The sequence below is a fragment of the Phaethon aethereus genome (assembly GCF_964289735.1).
Source record: "Phaethon aethereus genome assembly, chromosome: 3".
In the NCBI taxonomy this organism is placed as follows: domain Eukaryota; kingdom Metazoa; phylum Chordata; class Aves; order Phaethontiformes; family Phaethontidae; genus Phaethon; species Phaethon aethereus.
The window spans coordinates 95,077,801-95,097,392 of NC_138576.1; the positions used below are offsets into that span (position 1 = coordinate 95,077,801).

The 19,592-nt window shown below is 54.3% G+C and overlaps 1 protein-coding gene across 1 annotated transcript; it reads left to right on the forward strand.

Moving 5' to 3' along the window:
• Nucleotides 1-1,628: 1,628 nt before the first annotated feature.
• Nucleotides 1,629-18,642, forward strand: TMEM63B (transmembrane protein 63B; the record flags this gene model as incomplete). The annotated part of the gene is made up of 23 exons (XM_081998155.1): nucleotides 1,629-1,805; nucleotides 2,437-2,516; nucleotides 4,362-4,400; nucleotides 8,057-8,147; nucleotides 8,965-9,002; nucleotides 9,777-9,919; nucleotides 10,174-10,225; nucleotides 10,516-10,624; nucleotides 11,141-11,211; nucleotides 12,018-12,098; nucleotides 12,232-12,355; nucleotides 12,437-12,570; nucleotides 12,717-12,854; nucleotides 13,130-13,283; nucleotides 13,536-13,642; nucleotides 14,481-14,567; nucleotides 15,954-16,019; nucleotides 16,159-16,321; nucleotides 16,488-16,593; nucleotides 16,671-16,838; nucleotides 16,980-17,095; nucleotides 17,330-17,410; nucleotides 18,478-18,642. 23 exons carry the CDS (start codon nucleotides 1,629-1,631, stop codon nucleotides 18,640-18,642), a joined length of 2,490 nt encoding a protein of 829 aa, XP_081854281.1.
• Nucleotides 18,643-19,592: the final 950 nt, after the last annotated feature.

The following is a 19,592-nucleotide window of genomic DNA, read 5'->3' on the forward strand; positions in this document are numbered from 1 at the left end:
CTTTCTTCTCCTGCTTTTCTAATCCCTTTTTCTGTTCCTGGCAGCCCTGCTCCAGCTCTGTACCTGTGACTATCTCTTAATAGGTTGCTTCGTGGCTTTTCCAATTTGGCTGACCCCCCTCAATGCCTGTACCCAGCTGGGCTTTGGCCCATTGTGGTGCCTTTTGTCATCGGTGCTTCAGCTGGTTTGCAGCTGTGCATCTGTACCAGCCGAGCCAGGAGGGATCACTCTGAAGCTGAGCTTTCTAGGACACTGCAGTGAATGTTTTGGTGGTCATTATCCAGCCAGCGTTGTGCTGTGATGCTGATAAATCTCTGCAGCCAGGTGGGAGGCTGCCAGGATATACCTGTGAGCTGGAGGGAAGAGCCCTGTGCCCTCTCTGCTAATGTCACCATCCAATATGGAGCTAGAAGGGCAGGGCTGGTGGCAAGGGGCATCTCTGGGACAAGAGCCTGAAACCAGCACAGAGCAGTGGTGGTGGCTTTGTCATGCTTTGGGCAAGTGATGGTTCTCCTGCTCAGCCCGCAAGGATGGTATTTCTGGGCTTGGGTAAGCAGCCCCTGAGCATTGCCCAGAAGCGTGCTGTGTCAGCCAGCCTTTCGGCTTGGTACATGGTAGTAGTGAAGGATTTGGGGTGGTTGGTGGGTGCTGGATAAGAGGGGTGGTTCAGGGATGAGCAGTCTGAGTAGGTCTTCCCGTCTGTTATCGCTGCTGATGGGGTTTTCTGTCCCCTGTTCCACAAATCGGTTGTGTTTCTGCTGTTGATTTGTCATTTCTAGACCATGCCAGTGATGCTCAGTTTGCATTTATCCATTGCTAGCATGGTTTTCCCTCTGTTTCCCATGGAGCTGCTCTGCAAAGGAGAAAGATCTCCCTGTGTCCAAGCAGTGATGCTGACCCAAGCCCAGCTGTGGGTCTTGTAGCAATTTGGGGAGGGCACTGAAATAAATAAAATATTTGACCAGCTAAATAGTAGAGCCTAAGCCTCCACTCTGTCCTCTGTGTGTTGCATCTAAATGCATTCAAGTCAGAGGAAGAAAAGAAAACGAACAGGGGGTGTAACCAGCCCCTGATGGATGCCCTGGGGGCTGAGGCCTGTGGAGAGTGGTGATTCAGCCTAATAAAGCTGATGGCATGCAGCCAGACAAAGCAAATTGTGGGATCATGATGCAGCAACTGTCCTGTAGCAGTTTGTTTGCATCATCCAGACCTGACTTCATGTCCCCACCACCCCACTTTTTCATTCTTTCCTGTACCTAAACATTCCCCCTGCTGAGGGGAAGGGGCTGAGACACCGTGTCCTCAAGAAGAGTAGTGTATGAGAAAGAGGTGCACCTCAATGGCGTGAGAGTGGGGGAACAAGGAGGAGAGCTCTGGGACCGTGCTTGTTGGGACCACAGCTGCTGCAAGCACCCAGGCTCTTCCAGCACCTCCCAAACTCAGCAGGTTTCTCCACATGACCTTGTCCCTGGACAGTGGTTCCCAGGGAAATTCTGCAGTGCAGAGGAGCCCGAAAGAGCCAGCAAGATTGGCCCCTATTTCCAACGGGGCTATGCTGTCATCCAGCTGAGGTGCCTCTAACCAGACCTTTCTCCCCTTTCTTCAGGGAAGACAATGAAGCTGTAGAGATGCTTCCCTACGTGATCGCCACCCTGGGCTCAGCAGGGGCCACCTGCAAAGCCTCCACATGCAACAACAGCACCAAGGACTACTGCTACAGTGCCCGCATCCGCAGCACTGTGCTGCAGGGGCTGCCGTTCGGTGGGGTGCCCACCGTCCTAGCCCTTGACTTTATGTGCTTTCTCGTAAGTCTCCTTACCGTTGCTTCGGCACCTTCTCCCCTAATTAGCCCTGAAGGGAGGACTGTGGTGGGGTGGTTAGAGTTGAGGGTCCCAAATGCTGTTTGGGACTTTGCTGGCAGACTTTATGGCCCTGATCATGTCCTTTAGCCACCATGGGTATAGCTACTACTGACTTAACTCCAGTACCACTGCACTGAGCCCATGGAATGGTGTTGCAAATTTTCCTAAGAACATGGATCATGTTAGGTCGGTCCTGCATCCCGAAACTCCTGCTTAAGGTGCCAGGTCGCTGCAGCTTTACCCACCCAAAGGCTTTGCTTGTTCCTCCTTAGGAACTGCAGGACCACAGGTGTTGTGGCCATAATCTCGCCTCCTTGGGACCTAAGGGCCTTTTGATCCTGTGGCTAACTTAGCTACTGTGTGTTGCATCCTGGACATCTACCTCCCACAGCCATTCAGATAGTCTGTTTTTAACAGCCCTGGGGAACTCGTGCTGTCCCATGGGCTCAGTGTGCTGTTAGCTGGGCAGTCCTGTCCCCACCTACCCTCCCTGTTCCTGTGGCTCTGCACGCAGAGCACAAGGACAGAGCTGGACAATGCCTCATCTCACAGCTGCTCCTTTTCTCTCTTCCAGGCACTCTTGTTTGTCTTCTCAATTTTGCGTAAAGTTGCTTGGGACTACGGACGCCTGGCCCTGGTGACAGATGCTGACAGGTAAACGTGGGAGAGGGACAGGAAAACAAGGCATGAGTGGTACCCTTCTTTGCTGTGGGACAGAAGGAATAAATCCCCTTGTGTGTGCTGGAGGCAGCAGAGGAGGAGAGGCAAGCCATGCCGGTTGTATCCTCTGAGCTCCAGGAACAGGAAAAATCCCCACTTACTGGCTTTTTTGTTGCAGCATCCTTCTCCTAACACAGGGAATTGTCCCCACTGGCTTCATATCGCTTATAGTCCCTACAGTGATGGAGGTTTGCAAGGGCTTTTACAGAGGAACAGCAGATGGAGGGAGGAGAAAGGAAAAGAGGTCACAGGAAGGGTGAGGGCTGCCACAGTGAAGGCTTTGTTAAGCCTCTGAAGGTGTCTTTATGGCTCTGCTGGATTCAGTTTTTGTTAAGAGCACTTGAAAGTGGTAGGCTGTGTTTCCAGGTGTGGTACTGCTGTGCTAATGTGAGTTTAGCTCGCATCCCAAGTGCTGATGAGTCGGGCTGGGTATGGATCCTTCCTGCCCAGGGCATTTGTGGGCTACAGTGTCTGTCAGCAAAAGCTGGGACCCACTGGGGATGGCAGCTTCACAGCAGAGTGAGATGCTGTTCTTATTTTTGCTGTCAGCAGCAGGAAGGACAATGATTATTTTCTTCCAGTGCAAAACAAGGAACTCTCCTTGATTAAGCTGGAGGGGTTGTGCGGGTAGTCCGCCTCTCTCCAGGGGTGGTTTGCTGTGCCTGTGGGGCTTTGTCACATGCTGGAGGCTGAAGTGTGGCTTCTGAAGGCTGGCTGTGGCTTCTTCTTCCCCTTGATCAGCTCTACAAGCTCATCAGGCACAAAGGCTCATATGGGGCTGAGCTCCAGCCTCTTTGGTTTCTTTGGTGATACAGATTCAAGCAAGCTGGTCTTGAGCACTCCCTGCACAACAATGGAAAGAGTAAGAGTTGTTTTTGTCCAGTACCGAACCAGGAACTGTCCTGGTTTAGATAAGCGGTCCTGGATAGCTCCAGATAAGCAGCTGTGTCCCTGTGGCTCCTCTGCCCCTCCTTTCCTGGCCTGGCTGGGGAAATCAGCAATGCAATGGCATTAGGGGAAAGCAAGGAGAAGGGAATAGCTGTGTGAGACCTCACTGTGGAGAGGGCAGCAGCTCCTCAGGGTTAAGCTATCTGGACCTAGGCACTGACTGGTAGCCACAAGGGCTGCACGGCTCTGGTCTTCAGTGGAGAGAAAGGGCTGGCCCTTACCAGAGGCGATGCTTGAGCACCTTGGGTGCAAGGGAGTAGGAGCAGTGTCTGAAGGCAGAAGGGCAGAGGGGTGCCAGCTGCTTGGCAAGGGAGAGCTGGTAAGTGTAGGGAGAAGGACAGCATGGCTGTGGTAAGGGCTGTGGATCACCAGGACTGGGATCCCTGCTGCTTGGCTCATCCATGGGGTGGGATGACTGTTTCGGGAGGCCGGGATGCAAGTGTGTTGGCTGCCTGGGTGGGAGGAGAGGCATGGAAGGGGAGCTCAGACGGTAGCCAGGCAGCCCTGACAGGCTATGCTGCCTGGCCCTGTCCTTCAGGAGCTCCCTGGGATGCCCACTGCGTGGATCCAGGCCACCTTCCCAGTGAAGCCAGCTTCGCTTTAGCTGGCAGCAAAGCACTCCACCGCTGGGCCAGCAAGGGCTCCGGGTCATTGTGGCTTGGGGTGGTGCTGGGCTCTGGAAGGAAGCTGCTCTCCAGCCTGACCACTGGCAGGTTTCTTTTCCTCAGGGCAGTTTGGAGCCATGTCGGGTATGTAGCTCCCTTCGATGGAAGAGACCCAGCACCTGCTCCCGTGGTTGTAACCTCTCCCTTTCTGTTTCTGTGCCCCCAGGCGCCGACGCTGGCAGACGGAGCGAGAGGAGCGGGAATAGTATGTCGTTTTTTCAGGGTCTCGTTTCTTCTGTCTTTCTTGCTCGCACTCTCTCTTTCTCCTTTCTCTTGCAGTTTTCTGTGTTACTTCTCAACTAATCTAAGTGGCTGGGAGTTCGGGCTTGGATTTGTGCCTCTCGGTGGATTGATGCTCTTTTTTCCTCTCCTTTGTGTCAGTCTCTATCACAGCTGGATTCACTCTGGTTTTCCCCTAGTAGCCCTTAAATGCTCCCTGAGGGCAGCAGTGCTGAGGAGCTCCCAGTCCCAGCCAAGGTGGAGGGTGCCACATCACATAACCATGCTCTTCCTGCCTTATGATGGAGAAAATAAACCCAGTTGCCTGAGCCCACAGCACATTTGGGTCACCCAGGCGCAGGGGAGCCTCCTTTGCCTCATCTTCCTCGTGCCAAGGTGCCATGAGTATTTGCTGCTCCCACACCAGCTGCAAGGGCAGATGGGTGCATGGGGTGGATCTGGCAGGCAGTTGCAAGCCTTCTTTCTTTTTCCTTCACCCCATGATGCTGCCAGGATGAGGGCAAGTGTTTGCCCTTGTCCTTTGCCAGCTACCCCTGGCTGGCAGCATGCTTGGCAAGGCAGCACCTTTGTTCCTTCTCTCTCCCCCTGCGGAAGCAAACTTCCTGCCTCAGCACTGCTGAAAGCATCCTCCAGCACCTTGGCCTAGTGTTGCCTCTTAAGCGCTGCCATGGACCTTCCCTCCCTGCTTTTTCATCTTTCTTGCTGCTTTTATGCCTAAGTAAAGAGCATCCCCTGTGTTTTGCTAACTGGCTGGGTGGTGCATGCTTCAGAAGATACAATCAGCTGGCAGGACAGAGCCTGCGATGGTCACTGCAGCCAGGCTGATGTATGTCTGAGGCCAGGGGAACAAGCCACAGCCTCACTTCTCACACTCCATCACTTGCAGAGTGGGTACCTGCTACTGTCTTGAGAGGGTACAGGAATGCTCCTGGTTTTGTAGTTGCTTCTTGCCCCAAAAGGAGCAGAGCAATTGGAGTTGTGAAAACAGAGGTGATGGTAGCTGTGGTACATGGCACAGAGGGGATGCCTCGCTTATGCTTGAGTGCTTCACTAGTGGTTGACCCTGCTTCAGGTGTGTCTGGCAACTTTTCACTGCTAACACCTTGCAAGGGGTGTAAGGTAGAGGTAGCAGAGCTGTCATGTTCTGAAGCTTCTCAGGGGAGACACCTCAATTATCCTCACAAATGCTCATATCTCTCTAGGGGGTCACTGCTTCCTAATCCCATTCTTCATCTGGGCTGGCTGGACCTCTCTGCTGATCACACCCCCCCCCCCCTCCCCAAAACCTACTGCTTGAACTGGGATGGTGTTGGTACCTAGAAACTTCCAAAAGCTTGTTGAGCTCAGCAAAGAAACCTGTCTCTTCTTCTCCAAGGCTGCTGGCACCTTCCCATCCCAGCTGTTCTCTGCTGGGGCACAGTGGCACGTGGTGGGTTAGGGACATGTGTATACTGCCTGGTGCTCCCAGCCCATGAATGTGCAGCATCGCTCTTGGTGCAGCAGGACGTCCTCCTCAGATGTGTCTCTGCCCGAGAACCAGCAAGTACCCTTGTCCTGCCCCTTGCCAGGGATTGCGGTAGCCGTCGGCACTCTTAATGGGTGACTTGGTCTGCACTGGAAGATAGTGGCAACCCACCTGCACCTCCGTGTGTAAAGGCAGGGGATCACAGAGCCCTGTGGGGCTTGCCACCCACGCAGCTGCCTCCTGCCTTGCACTGCAGCAAGCCCCTTCCACAGCATGCCTGGCCTCTCCTCCCAGAGCTTGTGATTCCCTTGGCCTGAGACTAGCCGTGCCTTGGACCCCATCTTTCTCCCTCCCTATCAGGGCCCATACACCAAATCGGGGGCAGCAGGCAGGGTCCCACCTTAATCTTCTTGCAGTTTAGGGCAACCTTGTCTCCACCTACTTGCTTTGTTAGTGCTTTGCTCTAAAAAGCTGCCAGCTAGGTGCAGGTACCATTGGAGCTCCCTCTTCAGCTTCCCATCTTGGGCAAGGTTTGACCCCCTCTATCTTCTCAGTACTGCTGGTAATCCTGATTATCATCTCTGCATCCCACTGAATGGAGCTGAGTTAGCCTGGTCATCTCATAACACGGAGCTCTTCTCAGTTTTTCCCTCAAGTGCAGCTTGTGCTCTGCCCTCTGCTTTTCCAGTACCTAGGAGCCAAAAGCACACTGTCTCATCATGCTGGGCTCTCCTCAGGGCTACGGACAGCCCAAACTCACCCTCGCTCCCTATGCCCAGCTGGAAGACCTCTGGGATTTTAAAGGGCTGAGGGTCCGAGAGCTTGGTCGAAGCTCGCTCTGTCCCTCCAGCAGAGCAGGGTGTTGGGCTGCGCAGTCACAAGGCTGCACACCACTGTCTGATCTGCACTCATGTAGTCCCATGATGTTCAGTTGATCTCCTTTCCCCTCTCACTGTTACTTCCAGCTAGGGACTCGGCAGGTGCTCGTCTGCTCTGAGGGAGGCCACGTGTCACATCCTCTTTCTTTTGGCAGGGTCACAAGGATCTTTGCTTGTTCTCCTTCCCATAGTATCATCCACCTTGTCTCTAGCACTTGTCTCAGTTGCTTCTTCTCTGGGTTCTTGTCCATCTGATCTTCCTTGAACCTGTACTGGTTACAGGGAGACCTTGTTTTCATCTTTTTTTTTTTCCCCTTTGCTTTCAGCCTTCAGATCAGCCATATCTGTTCTTGTACCTCCAAGGTCCCAGCCTGCCGTTGTCATCTTGCAAGTGCTATTTAATTTAGGTCTCTGGACCATTTTGTTATCTCCTTTGCCAGCTGCCCTCTGCCTCCATTCGTAGTGGGGGCTACTGTCTGCCTTGGATGCTTCTGCCGCAGGTTCTTCATCTAGGTCCCTGCCTGCATCTGGAGTAAAGTGGTCTGGGCTATTCACTTCTCTTGTTTTCCTGTCCTTCAGCCTGCAGTCATTCACTTCTAGCTGCTGCCTTGCTCCTGCTGGAGGGATTTCCAGGCAAGAGGTCCAGCTGAGGCTGTGGAGCAGGTTGGGCTGAGCCTGGCTCCAGGCAGCACAGCTGCTGGGGCTCAGCTGCATTCCTCCTTCTCCTGGGTTTCCCTGCACTGAAGCACTAAGGGCAGGGAGGATTGGTGTAGTGGGAATACAGCCCACTAGACTCCCAGCCTTCCTCCTCCCTAAGGCGAGTGAGGCTGGCCAGGACCTCAGGACAGGAGCTGATGCCGGTGCCTCTCCGGAGCACCGGGGCTGCCGCCTCGTGGCCGCACCAGAGCCAGGGGGGCTGTGGCACCCTCTGGTTCCCACCTCCTCTCCTCTTCTAAACCCTGCACTAAACAGACCGCATCTCTCCGTGGCAGCTGCTGCCAGCCCCTCCTCACAGGAGCTGCTGCGTAACGTGGGTGCCTCTCGGAAGGTGCTGTGCAAGTAGCATCCACAGTCATGCCTGTGATGGCTGCCGGGCTCAGGGTGGTGTCTGAGGTCTTTGCTTACTGCTACCCTCTGCTCTCTGATCTCACCTCTCCATCTCACCTGGGGCAAACTGATCTGAATTAACCTCTGATATTCTGGGTGCTCTTGGTTCCTGGCCAGGCTGCTTCCTCACATCTTCTAACTTTCTCCCTCGCCTCCCGCTTGTCATTTTAGCGTAGCCTCTGCCCTGCACTCCGACAACCATGACCGCTACGAGCGCCTCACCTCTGTCTCCAGCTCTGTGGACTTCGACCAGAGGGACAACGTGAGTAGCAGCAGAGTCAAACACCTTGCCTTTGAGTGGCCACAGCTTGTCTGAACCAAGGGGTCTTCAGAAGCAACACTGTTTGCCCATGCCTGGGCCTTAGGTTCCACACCTTTTAGTGTGTGAGTGTGGTATAGAGCTCAAGGAGATACAACTAATGGCTTCTAGATGTGCTTAAGATGGAGGCTGTACATCCCTGTGGCTTAATGGACATCTGTCTGACCTATCATGTCAACATTACAAACCATACTTGCCAGGAGAAAGGTGTCTGGCTCCTAACACCACTGTTTACCTCTACTGCTGTGTTGCTCTCTAAAGGGGAGGCACAGTTCAGTAGGACAACAGGGTGTGATAGATGGGTGGTGAAGCTCCCTGGAGACGTTATTCCCCCCTAGCTGTTCTTTGAGGAGCACTGGCTTGGCCCACTCTGCCTTCCCAGTCCCTGCAGAGTTCCTCCTGTCCAGGACAATGGCTGAAGTACCTGTATGCTGAATTTTCTGGGTGTGCCTAGGCTGTGGAGAGCTCCTGTGCTAGCCAGGAGCCCCTGGGTTGCCTGGAAGTGTGAGCTGACAGTTGGTAGGGGACAGCCACATGTCAGAGTCCAGCCTTGTGTTGTGCCCTGTGGAGTAGCACTGTCATCTCCTTCATCTGGGCCCGTCCATTGCTCCGCATGTCTGAGTGCTCATGGTTGGTCCCACCTGAGCCAAGTCTGTGGAGGTGCAAGAACACCAGCCTGGTCCCCTGAGCCTTTGAAAGAGGGAGCAGGGAAAAGGGAGCACAGAGTGATGTGAGACCGTCCTGTCTTCTTTCTGCACAGGGTTTCTGCTCCTGGCTGACAGCCATCTTCAGGATAAAGTAAGTGCCCCAGGACTTGCACAGGGGACCCACATGGGGAATAAGCAGAAGTAGCACAGGGTGTTGGGACACCCAGCACAATACAGCTGTGTGAAGTCACTGCCCTTGCTGCAGCCCCTTCTCTGAAGAGTGCAAGCAAAGTGTGTCCTCTGGAGAGGACAAGCAAAGACGGGACTAGATGAGGAGTCCTAAAGCCAAAACTAAGGTTGCACAGTGAGTCTGTTACAGAGAAGAGCACCCAGCCCAGGCCTCCTCTGCCTCTGTCCCATCTCAGAAATAATGCCCACTGCTCTGCAGAGATGCTTCTTCCCCTGGGACTCCTGCTAGGAGTCTACTGTCCAAGGAGTGACTATGAAGGAGGGACCTGGAGGATGCAGGGAGAAACCCCCAGCCTGATGATTCTCAGGAGTAATCTCCTAAGCACTTCTTGGCTTCAGAGTGCTCTAGGACAGTGTCAGCCATCCTGGATCTCGGCAGGGGAGGCAAGGCCCACCAGAAGGGTGTGAGGTGGGGTTTGCGTGCATACAAGCTGCCTGTCCTGGGATGCAGAAGGTAGGGGTATGGGGAGTGGGGCATTGCACAGGCAGGTTTCTGCCCAGGCTAGTTAAAGGTTCAGTGCTGGGGTCCCTACCCTGGGGCCTGGCCATAGCTCTGTAGGGCATTACTAGGGGTGCTGTGTGGGCTCAAACCAGGAGGGCAGCCATAACCCTCTGTGTTTCTCCAGCACTTGAGGGAACACAGGAGATTGCCTGACTGCCTTTCTCTCCCCTGCAGGGATGATGAGATCCGGGACAAGTGTGGGGGTGATGCAGTGCACTACCTGTCCTTCCAGAGGCACATCATTGGGCTGCTGGTAGCCGTGGGTGTGCTGTCCGTGGGCATCGTGTTACCTGTCAACTTCTCAGGGGATCTGCTAGGTGAGAGCAGCTTCTGGCTAGACTGGGGACACGGCTTTCAATGCCATGGCCCAGACCACCGGGGAGTAGTGAAAGGCAGGACAGGACTGACACAGACAAACCATGATTCGTGTCCAACTTTGAGCATGTGTCGTCCTGGGAAGCATGGGGTTTAGGGTGTTTTGCAGGTGAGGTTCCTGCTGTATCCCACTCCAGTGGTGCTTTGTGCCACTCAGTATAACTGAACATGTCTGTATCTGCTTCTTTCTCCCTAGAAAACAACGCCTACAGCTTTGGGAGGACAACTATTGCTAACCTGAATTCTGGGTATGTGTGGGCAGGGGTGGGATGGACAACTGAAGCCCACAGGGGGGTATTTTGTAAGTGTCCACTTGCTGCAGAGCCTCACCCCCCTGAAGGTTGCATTTCTGCCCTCACTGTGAGGCTTCTGTCCCTGCTCCAATTTCCAGGCTGAGCTCCTGGAAGTTGGTTGTAGGACATGCGAGTGCCATGCCGGTTACACTGCTCATGGCCCCAGCACCCTCAGGGCCTGGCCAGTCATATACAGAGTTGTAGTGGCAACGTTGCATTGGCCTTTGTGGTCTCCCTTGTGACAGGAATAACCTGCTGTGGCTGCACACATCTTTTGCCTTCCTGTACCTGCTGCTGACGGTGTACAGCATGCGCCGGCACACCTCCAAGATGCGCTACAAAGAGGATGACTTGGTGAGCAGAATCTGGCCGCTCTCCCACGCACGTTTTTCCATGCCCTCCTGTCAAATCAGGTGGCTTCGGAGAGGATGCGGAGCACCCCACTTCCCACAGCAATCTGAGGCTGTCTTGTTTTGGCTGTTCTTCTGTTCTGCCTGGCTGAAGGCAGACCTTTTCCACAGCAGCCATCCTGACTGCCTGGGGGGAAGCAAGAGAGGCCTGCACTGAGTGAACGTGTCAGGGGGACCCCATGCCTTCCTCAGGGGTTGCTCCAGCTGCTTTTGCCTTCCTCATTTCTCAAGGATACCCCCTGTTTCTCTTCTGGCAGCTGCAATGTAGTCCCCCAGGCTGTCAATCTGCAGCAATGCAGGATGCCAGCAGATAGTGGAAGCACAGGAGAGGGAAGCCCCGGGTGCTAGAAGCGTAGGGACTGCCCTTTCCCATTGCTGCCTCGAGCCTTGAGGGGTTTTGCTGCGGTCTGGTCTTTCATGTCATCCACACCTACCTGCCCTCTCCTTTTCTTCCTTCCAGGTTAAGCGAACTCTTTTCATCAATGGGATCTCAAAATATGCTGAGCCAGAGAAGATCAAGAAGCATTTTGAGTGAGTCTGAACTGCATCTCTAATTAAAGGCTGCTCTGTAATGAGGACATTTTTATTGGGGTAGTGCTAGTGTTACCTGAAGCAGCAATAATACATGGAGAGCAGAAAGCTAGTCAACTTAAGGTGAACACTCTTATTTTAGGCATCTCAGTACTACTTTTCTGTGCAAATTTTTATCTGAATGTGCAGTGTTCTTGGTTCGTGGCTTGGGTTATGCCCAGATATCCCTTGTGGAGCCATTGGGGGTCAGCGTGGTAGGTAGCAGACAGAGCGTGTCCTGAGATGTAGTCAAGTTCAGAGATTGAGATGCAGGCAGGAGGCGCTTAAGCAATGACTGTGGGATGTGGTGCTGCTGCTTCTGCCCTGGTCATGGTCCTTGTAGAAAAGTGGATTTTTCTTTTTAACGTTAAAAAGAACAAAAGTCCTCTTCCATCAGGACGTCAATGGACACACTGTCAGGGTGTGTTTAGAAGCACCATGGGGAAAGAAGAAATTCTTTGTACCCTTTGGGAAGCCTTCTGCCTCTTTCTGACCCCAAGCCCTGTGGCCCGTGAAGGCAGAGAGGGAATGTGGGGTCAGAGGGATGCCTTAACTTGCCACGGGGTAAAGTCTGAAGAGGCTCCTTGTGCCAGAGCCCAGAGGATGTAGTGTTTGATCATTGCGTTGCTCCCACTATAAGGGACAGCCTCTTGCTGTGCATCATTATGCTCAGCCTGGGGCAGGGTAGAAGTCCTGGACACGTGGGGCTTGCTTGAGGGTACAATCTTTGGTGCTGGGTGTGATGAGCTGGCGCTTCCTGTCCACAGGGAGGCCTACGCCAACTGCACTGTCCTGGAGGCCCGTCCCTGCTACGATGTGGCCCGGTTGATGTTCCTCGATGCAGAGAGGTAATCTGTGGTTTGGGAGAGAGGGCAGGGTGGACCAATGCTGTGGGCTCCCCCTCAAGTCTGATAATGTAAGAGCTTTCTGTGAGCCACTCTTTCTTTCCTTCCTTCCTTCTCTTCCCCTCTCCTGTTTCAGGAAGAAAGCTGAGCGTGGGCGAATCTACTTCACCAACCTGCAGAGCAAGGAGAACACACCATCCATGATCAACCCCAAGCCCTGTGGCCACCTGTGCTGCTGTGTCATCAGGGGCTGTGAGGAGGTGGGAGGAGAGCTGGAGGTGTTGGGCAGAGGGGCGCACAGGGGCTTGGGTCTCTGCTCTGACTTGTGTCCCCCTGCCCAGGTGGAGGCCATTGAGTACTACACCAAGCTGGAGGAGAAGCTCAAAGATGACTACAAGCGGGAGAAGGAGAAGGTGAATGAGAAGCCTCTGGGGATGGCCTTTGTCACTTTCCACAATGAGACCATCACAGCCATGTGAGTGCAAAGGATCATGCCCTTCCCTGGAAGGTGACCTCTTGCAGCTCTCCCCTTAAACAAGAGGAATGCCACCACTAAGGCATCCCCCCTTGCTTGTCCCTGCCAGCCCTCTGTGTCAGCATCTTCCTCTCTCTCTTCTCCAGAATCCTCAAAGACTTCAACGCTTGCAAGTGTCAGGGCTGTGCATGCCGTGGGGAGCCCAGGGCCTCCTCCTGCAGCGAGTCCCTCCATGTCTCCAACTGGACTGTCAGCTATGCCCCTGACCCACAGAACATCTACTGGTGAGCAGCTCTGTGGGGCTCAGTGGGCCTTGCTGATGGGAAAGGAGCACATCCTCCCTGTTTCCCTCCCCATCTGCTCCTCTGGTAACTGAATGGGTTGTTCTTGCTGAAGCCCAGCCTGGCTGAGCTAGAGGTCTGATCTGACTTGGAGGGGGAAAACCTTGGGCTTGTGCCCCAAGTGTTGTTCACACAGCCTGGGCCGTATTGTGAACGTGAGGCCTTGGACCTGCCCTTAGCCCCCACACAACCATTCTGATGCCCTCCTTGCCTGCCAGGGAACACCTCTCCATCCGGGGCTTCATCTGGTGGATCCGCTGCCTGGTGATCAACGTGGTCCTCTTCATCCTCCTCTTCTTCCTCACCACCCCTGCTATCATCATTACCACTATGGACAAGTTCAATGTCACCAAGCCCGTGGAGTACCTCAACGTAAGGCCTTCAGAAAGGGGTACAGGATGGGTAGCATGGGAACAGCCCCTGCAAGGGAGGGGGTCATGAGAGAGATTGTCAGTGTTCCCCAGGTCCTGTCAGCCTGACCAGGAGGGAGGTGCTGAGCCTGGCCAGGGTGCAGTGGCAGCCACGGTGCTGGGGACTCGGCGTCACCAAAAGCAGCTGTACCTGTGGCTAGTGCAAGAGCTGCTGCACTGTGTAACATGCAGTCTCTTCTCTGCCTCATTACAGAACCCCATCATCACCCAGTTCTTCCCCACCCTGCTGCTGTGGTGCTTCTCTGCTCTGCTGCCCACCATCGTGTATTACTCTGCCTTCTTCGAAGCGCACTGGACCAGGTAAAGACAGACAGTGCCTGTTCTTAGTCATATTGGTATGCTGCCTGGCCACTGGACACTTCTGGTGTACATCACTTCTGTGATGATACACACACTGATGTAAAGCTGCTGGCTTGATCCTTCTGCTTGAACTCCTGTGTTCTACTCCAAGCATGGTGTTAGGCTGCACCAGTTGGACACATGGGATCTGCCATGGACAGCTGTTCTGCCAGTCCTTTGCTGTTGTGCAGCATGGTTGTCCGAGCAGAGCTTGACGTAGGTCTACAAGAAGAAGAAAGCTGGAGTTGGGGCTGGTCACTGTGAGAAATGCTAGTAGAGAGGGAAATCTTGGATCAAGTGAGCAGGCAGGGGTGGTATGCCTGTACCCATGTGTAAGTCATAGCTTTTCCAAGGGAAAATTGCCTTAGCAGCTATGCCTTCTGGCCATAGAAAAGGTATTTGAAGTGCAGAGCACTAGAAATGTGCTGCTTGTGAGGCACGTTCCCAGCAGGGTGTGCAATGTAAGCTTTGTTTTCTGCTCTGTGTTGCAGAGACTGGTGGGGAGGATGTCACTAGCTCTGAGGATTGCAGGTGAAGAGGAGTGATTGCTGAGAGCCCTCTAATGATATAAGGGCTTGGAGAGCCTGTGAGACAAGGGGGGAGGAACTGAGACTCAAGAACAGACAGACTTCAGACACACTGGAGGGAAAGGGGGGCATATTCATGTACCAGTAGTGGACAGGGTGGGATTTGGATTTAAACACTGGGAAGTGCTTTCTGGTGAGAAAGCGATGGGGATGCCGCTCCTGGGGCTAGTGGGGTGACAATGAAAGGTCAACAGCCTCCTCTCTGCCCTCAGGTCTGGAGAGAACAGGACAACCATGCACAAGTGTTACACCTTCCTCATCTTCATGGTCTTGCTGCTGCCATCACTGGGCCTGAGCAGGTAGGGCTGGAGGGAAAGCAAAAGCAGAGACCTGGAGCATGGGGAGGGTTGAGATGCACCCATGATTCTTGTCCTACACTGCTTCCTTTCCCTGCTGCACAAGTGCCATAGCCACCATCCCCTTGGGGAGGTGGCATTTAGTTCTGATTATGGGGCCAGGCCAGACCATACCTGCTTGGGTCCCTAGGAGTTTGTTGAATCAATCTGCAGGTGCATTGATGTGTACCTTGGTGTTACAAGTAAGGCGGCAAAAACTAGCATGGTCAGTAGACATGTGAAAAGTCTGGTCAAGGTCTGCTGCTGAAGGAGGAACTCCTCACCTTTGGGCTCAGTGTGCACTCCAAATTTTGCACAAAACTAGTAAATTACCCATTTGAGCCAGAGCTAAGTAGGTTGCACTGCTTGACTGTGTGGGATTGCTATGTGTAGGCTGCAGAATTACTGATCCGTCTGGATGCAGGCCCCAAATCTTCCTGCAGGGGTTATAGAAATGCCCTGTAGCAAGCAGCGGTGCATCGGCTGCCAGCCATCAGTATGGGCTCCCAGCACTGAACAGTGGCCAAGTAGGGAAACAGTGTGAGGAAGGGAAAACAGGGAGGTGGGAGTGGGACTGGGGCTCCTTAGTGTGGTAAGGAGTTACACACTGTGAGTTGGGGAATCTAAACCCCTCTGAATCCAGGATTTGAGATACAGCCACTCAGTGGCTAAGTCAGACAGCTCCTGAAAATAGATGAGCCTCTGATAAAGGCAGAAGGATGAGTGACTATAGTAATGTTTCCCAGCCAGATTAAAAATGCCTTGTTGCTTATGACCTTAGGACCTAGGTAGGTGAATGCTCTCAGGTTTGCGTTTTGCCTGGATACCATTAAACAGATCACGCTTGCTTCTGAGGACACAGTCCTGCTGCTGTTGCATGTGGAGCTCTGTACTCCACCAGTACCCAAGGTGCTGGAGGATTGCACAGTTTCATATCAAAAAATCAGAATCAAGGAAAATGGGATTTGTCTCTCCTAAAGGATTCTTAATCTTGCTGTTGGAGGGTACTTTTTACCTAACCGATTTCTTCTGTAGGGTCAGTCACCTGTTCCTTGTGTGGATGTTGTTCCCAAACAGAGGGGAGAGGAAAATACTTAACTGATAGGATCAGGGCAAAGGGAGAAAACAACACATGAGAGTGGGAAGCTTTACATCCCTTTCTGTGTGCTGCACTGTTTTTCCCAGTGTCTGATTTACATAATTGCTGGTGACACATCCCAAGAGGGAACAAAACAGTCTATGGTCAGAGCTTTGGGTCTTCCTAGAGCATCTTCCACGCATGGCATGTGCATGTCCGTATATCACTGCTTCTGACTGTTCCTCTTTTCTTCTTGCTTCCCTCCCCCACAGCTTGGATGTGTTTTTCCGCTGGTTGTTTGACAAAAAGTTCCTCGCCGAAGCAGCTGTGCGATTTGAGTAAGTGGAGCTGGGTGGAAGGCCCTTCTTTGCGATGGGGGAGGTTCATCTTGGTATCCAAAGATACTGGGGGACTCCCAACTGCTGCCCGGCAAGGGAGGAGCACCTTCTGTAGCCTGCTCTCACTGCACCTCCCCAGGTGTGTGTTTCTGCCGGACAATGGGGCCTTCTTCGTCAACTATGTCATCGCCTCTGCCTTCATCGGGAATGCCATGGACCTGCTGCGCATCCCCGGCTTGCTCATGTACATGATACGCCTCTGCCTGGCCCGCTCGGCTGCCGAGCGGAGGAACGTCAAGCGAGTACGTAGCGGGGACAGGTCATGGCCTCTGCCCAGGGCTGGGAGCGCTGAAATGGGGCCCCCACACTCAGAGGCTCACCCGATGCTGTGTGTACAGCTGGGTGTGTCACACACCCCCACTGAGCTCCCGGGGGATTGTGCTGACGGGTGTCTGCTCCCTCTTGCAGCACCAGGCCTACGAGTTCCAGTTTGGGGCTGCTTACGCCTGGATGATGTGTGTCTTCACTGTGGTCATGACGTACAGCATCACCTGCCCCATCATTGTCCCCTTTGGTAAGTGATACCCCTCTGCCTGTACTGGGACAGAGGTTGATTCTCCACTCTGCTGGCATCCCTCCCCTCTCTCCCAGGGCTCATGTACATGCTGCTGAAGCACCTGGTGGACCGATACAACCTGTATTATGCTTACCTGCCTGCTAAATTGGACAAGAAGATCCATTCAGGGGCTGTGAACCAGGTGGTGGCAGCACCTATCCTCTGCCTCTTCTGGCTTCTCTTCTTCTCTACTGTGCGCACAGGTGAGTGCTGGTCTGGGATGCCATCCCCTGGACTCGTGCAGAGCCGCTTCCCTGGTTGGGCTGTGGTCCTGGCAGGCCCCAGTTTATGAGGCATGGTCAGGGTCCCTCTGACACCACCACACTGGTTTTTCTTTGCCCCAGGGTTCCTGGCCCCCACTTCCATGTTCACCTTCGTGGTCCTCGTGATCACCATTGTGATCTGCCTGTGTCACGTCTGCTTTGGGCACTTCAAATACCTCAGCGCTCACAACTACAAGGTGAGGCAGAGTGCTGGATGGGCATGTGGGACCCTTCTACTTGGAGCACAGCTCAGCTGCAAAACAGCAGGGGTGCTGAGGAAGGTCCCAGTCATCGCCCCAGCAGAGCCTCTCAACCCTGGCTTCACAAAGGGGACGGTCCCAATGCTGTCCCTGCTGCCTGTATGCTGCTCCTGTGGTGGGACAGCAAACATGTTGCTCTGGCAGTCTCTCAATTTCTCCTTTCATCTCCAGATTGACCACACAGAAGTGGACACCATAGAAAACAGGCAGAATGGGAGACCTGCCACCAGTCTGCCGGCTCCCAAATCAGCTGTGAGTCCCTGTCCCCACCTCCATGCCCTGGCTCACTCCTCACCTGGGTTTGGGAAGGGGGAGGTAACTCCCTGTCTGAGTACCTCACTCCTCACCTCTCTGAGGCAGCGCCCAGAGCCTCCCAGTGAGGGTGGGAGACAAGTGTTGGGTGCTGTGCCCCTCACCTGAGCTGGGTGATGAAGTGTAACCCCACACGTACACACACACAAACACACACAAGCCTTTCCTGCTGCTGCTCAGATGCTGGGCATTTACCTTCTGCTTCTCTCTTGGCTGGGACAGTGAATCCAGCCGGGTCAGTCTCCCTTCTCATTCTGCATCTTTGCATGCTTGCCTGTTAGCAAAGATGTCACCCACCGGGCTGGTCCTAGTGCCAGTGCAAGGGGGTATCTATGGGCACAGCCTTGAAGGCCATGAAAGTGCTTTGGGGATTCTCCCTTCCCCTGCCCAGCTCTCTGACATCACAGAGTCAGTTTTCTGAAATTCTTGGCTCACTGGTTCATTCCAGCTGTTTTCTAGTTGGCGTCTGTGCAGAGCTGTTCAGGGGGTTCATGCAGAGCCGAGGTAAAGCAGAGCCTCATGCTTCCTCAGGAGAGCAGGGCCAGGGTGTGCACATGTAATCTAGGCTTCTTCCCAGTCTCCACGTATCTAAGGGAAGCAGCATCTGTCCAAAAGGAGATTCCCCATAGGATGCAGGCCCAGCCTCAGAGGGACACGTCCACTGGCAGAAAAGGGAGCACAGTCTTCCAGTCCACATGGGCTCTGAAGAGCTGAGAAATCCCATGCTCTTCCAGCCCTGGCTTTCTGGGAGTTCTGCCCATCTCAGGATGCTGGAGTTTGGCATGTCCACTGTTTCAGGGCTAAGCCAGCCCTACCCTGCTTTTTCCCCCCTATTCCGGTACATTGTATGGAATCTGGACCCTTCCTCGCCCTCCCAGCATATACCCATGCTCAACCTCTTGCATGGCACTTCGCATGTTGTGCTCTGCTGCCATGAGAAGCCCCCCAAGCCTCACATGTGTTTCTGCTCTCCCCACCCCTCGCCTGCTCCATGCGTGGCCCGGCAGAAGTACATCGCCCAAGTGCTGCAGGACTCCTCGCCGGAGGGCGAAGCAACGGAGTCGGAGGAGCAGGGGTCGCAGGACGAGGAGCTCATCAACGCAGATGGCATGAACGACACGGATTTCCAGTCGTGTGAGGACAGCCTGATAGAGAACGAGATCCACCAGTAGGGACCTCAGAGGGCGGGAGGGGAAGGAGGCCCAGGAGCGTGGCAGGCTCTGCGCATGGAGACCTAGAGAGAGGCACCCAAGGGTGCTGGCCACTGCCCTCGCCTGCCCCCAGGGCCGCTGCCTTCAGCGAGGGCAGGAGCCCTGCCGCAAGCTCTCCATTTCCCTGCCCGTCCACCCCTCCGCTGGCCCGGCAGCTCAGCAGGCATGCTCTTTACTAGCTACCTTCTTTATGGTATCTCCAGACCCCAAAACCCTAGGGGCTGGGGAGGAGGGGGACTGTGACCCCTGCAGTGCTGCTCTGGACCTGCAGGGAGGAGGAAGGCTGGGTGCTTTCTGGGGAAGGGCACAAAGGGAACCTTCAGGGGCTCCTCAGCAGGCCCTTCTGTCCCCTGTCCTCCTGGTGAGAAACACTAATAATTTATTAGATTTACAGGAAGGTGACAAACACAATGCTTTAGTCAGTGTATTGGAAGTCCCCCCTAGGGAGGGGGGTGGCTTTTGTTGCACCTTCTCCCCGTGCCTCTCCTTTCTCAACCCTTTGCAGCATCCCCTTGGTGTGATGTGCCAGGAGCTGGGCCAGGCACAGGGGCTGGTGACAGAGACCTCCCCCCCACAAGGAAGGTGACAACCTGGCCTCGCGGTCAGGGGTGGCATCACCCCAGGGAAGGGGTGTGGGTCTGGCATGGGCTGGGCAGCCCCTCGCAGGGTGAGGGGTGCTGAGGGCGTTTCTTGTGGGCAGGAGGAGGCGCAGGCAGCCTCTCCCCCAGGTGCCATCCCCTCCTCCCCCAGGGGCACAGGCAGGGGATTGCAGCATCATTTTAAGTGGCATTCTTTTTGCACATTTTACTCCCCTTTCAAACAAATCAACCTGACTCCCACACGGTACTGTGGCCCTCTTTGCTGCCCCGTGTCTGCACGTCAGGGTCAGGCCTGGGGGCAGATGGGGGCTG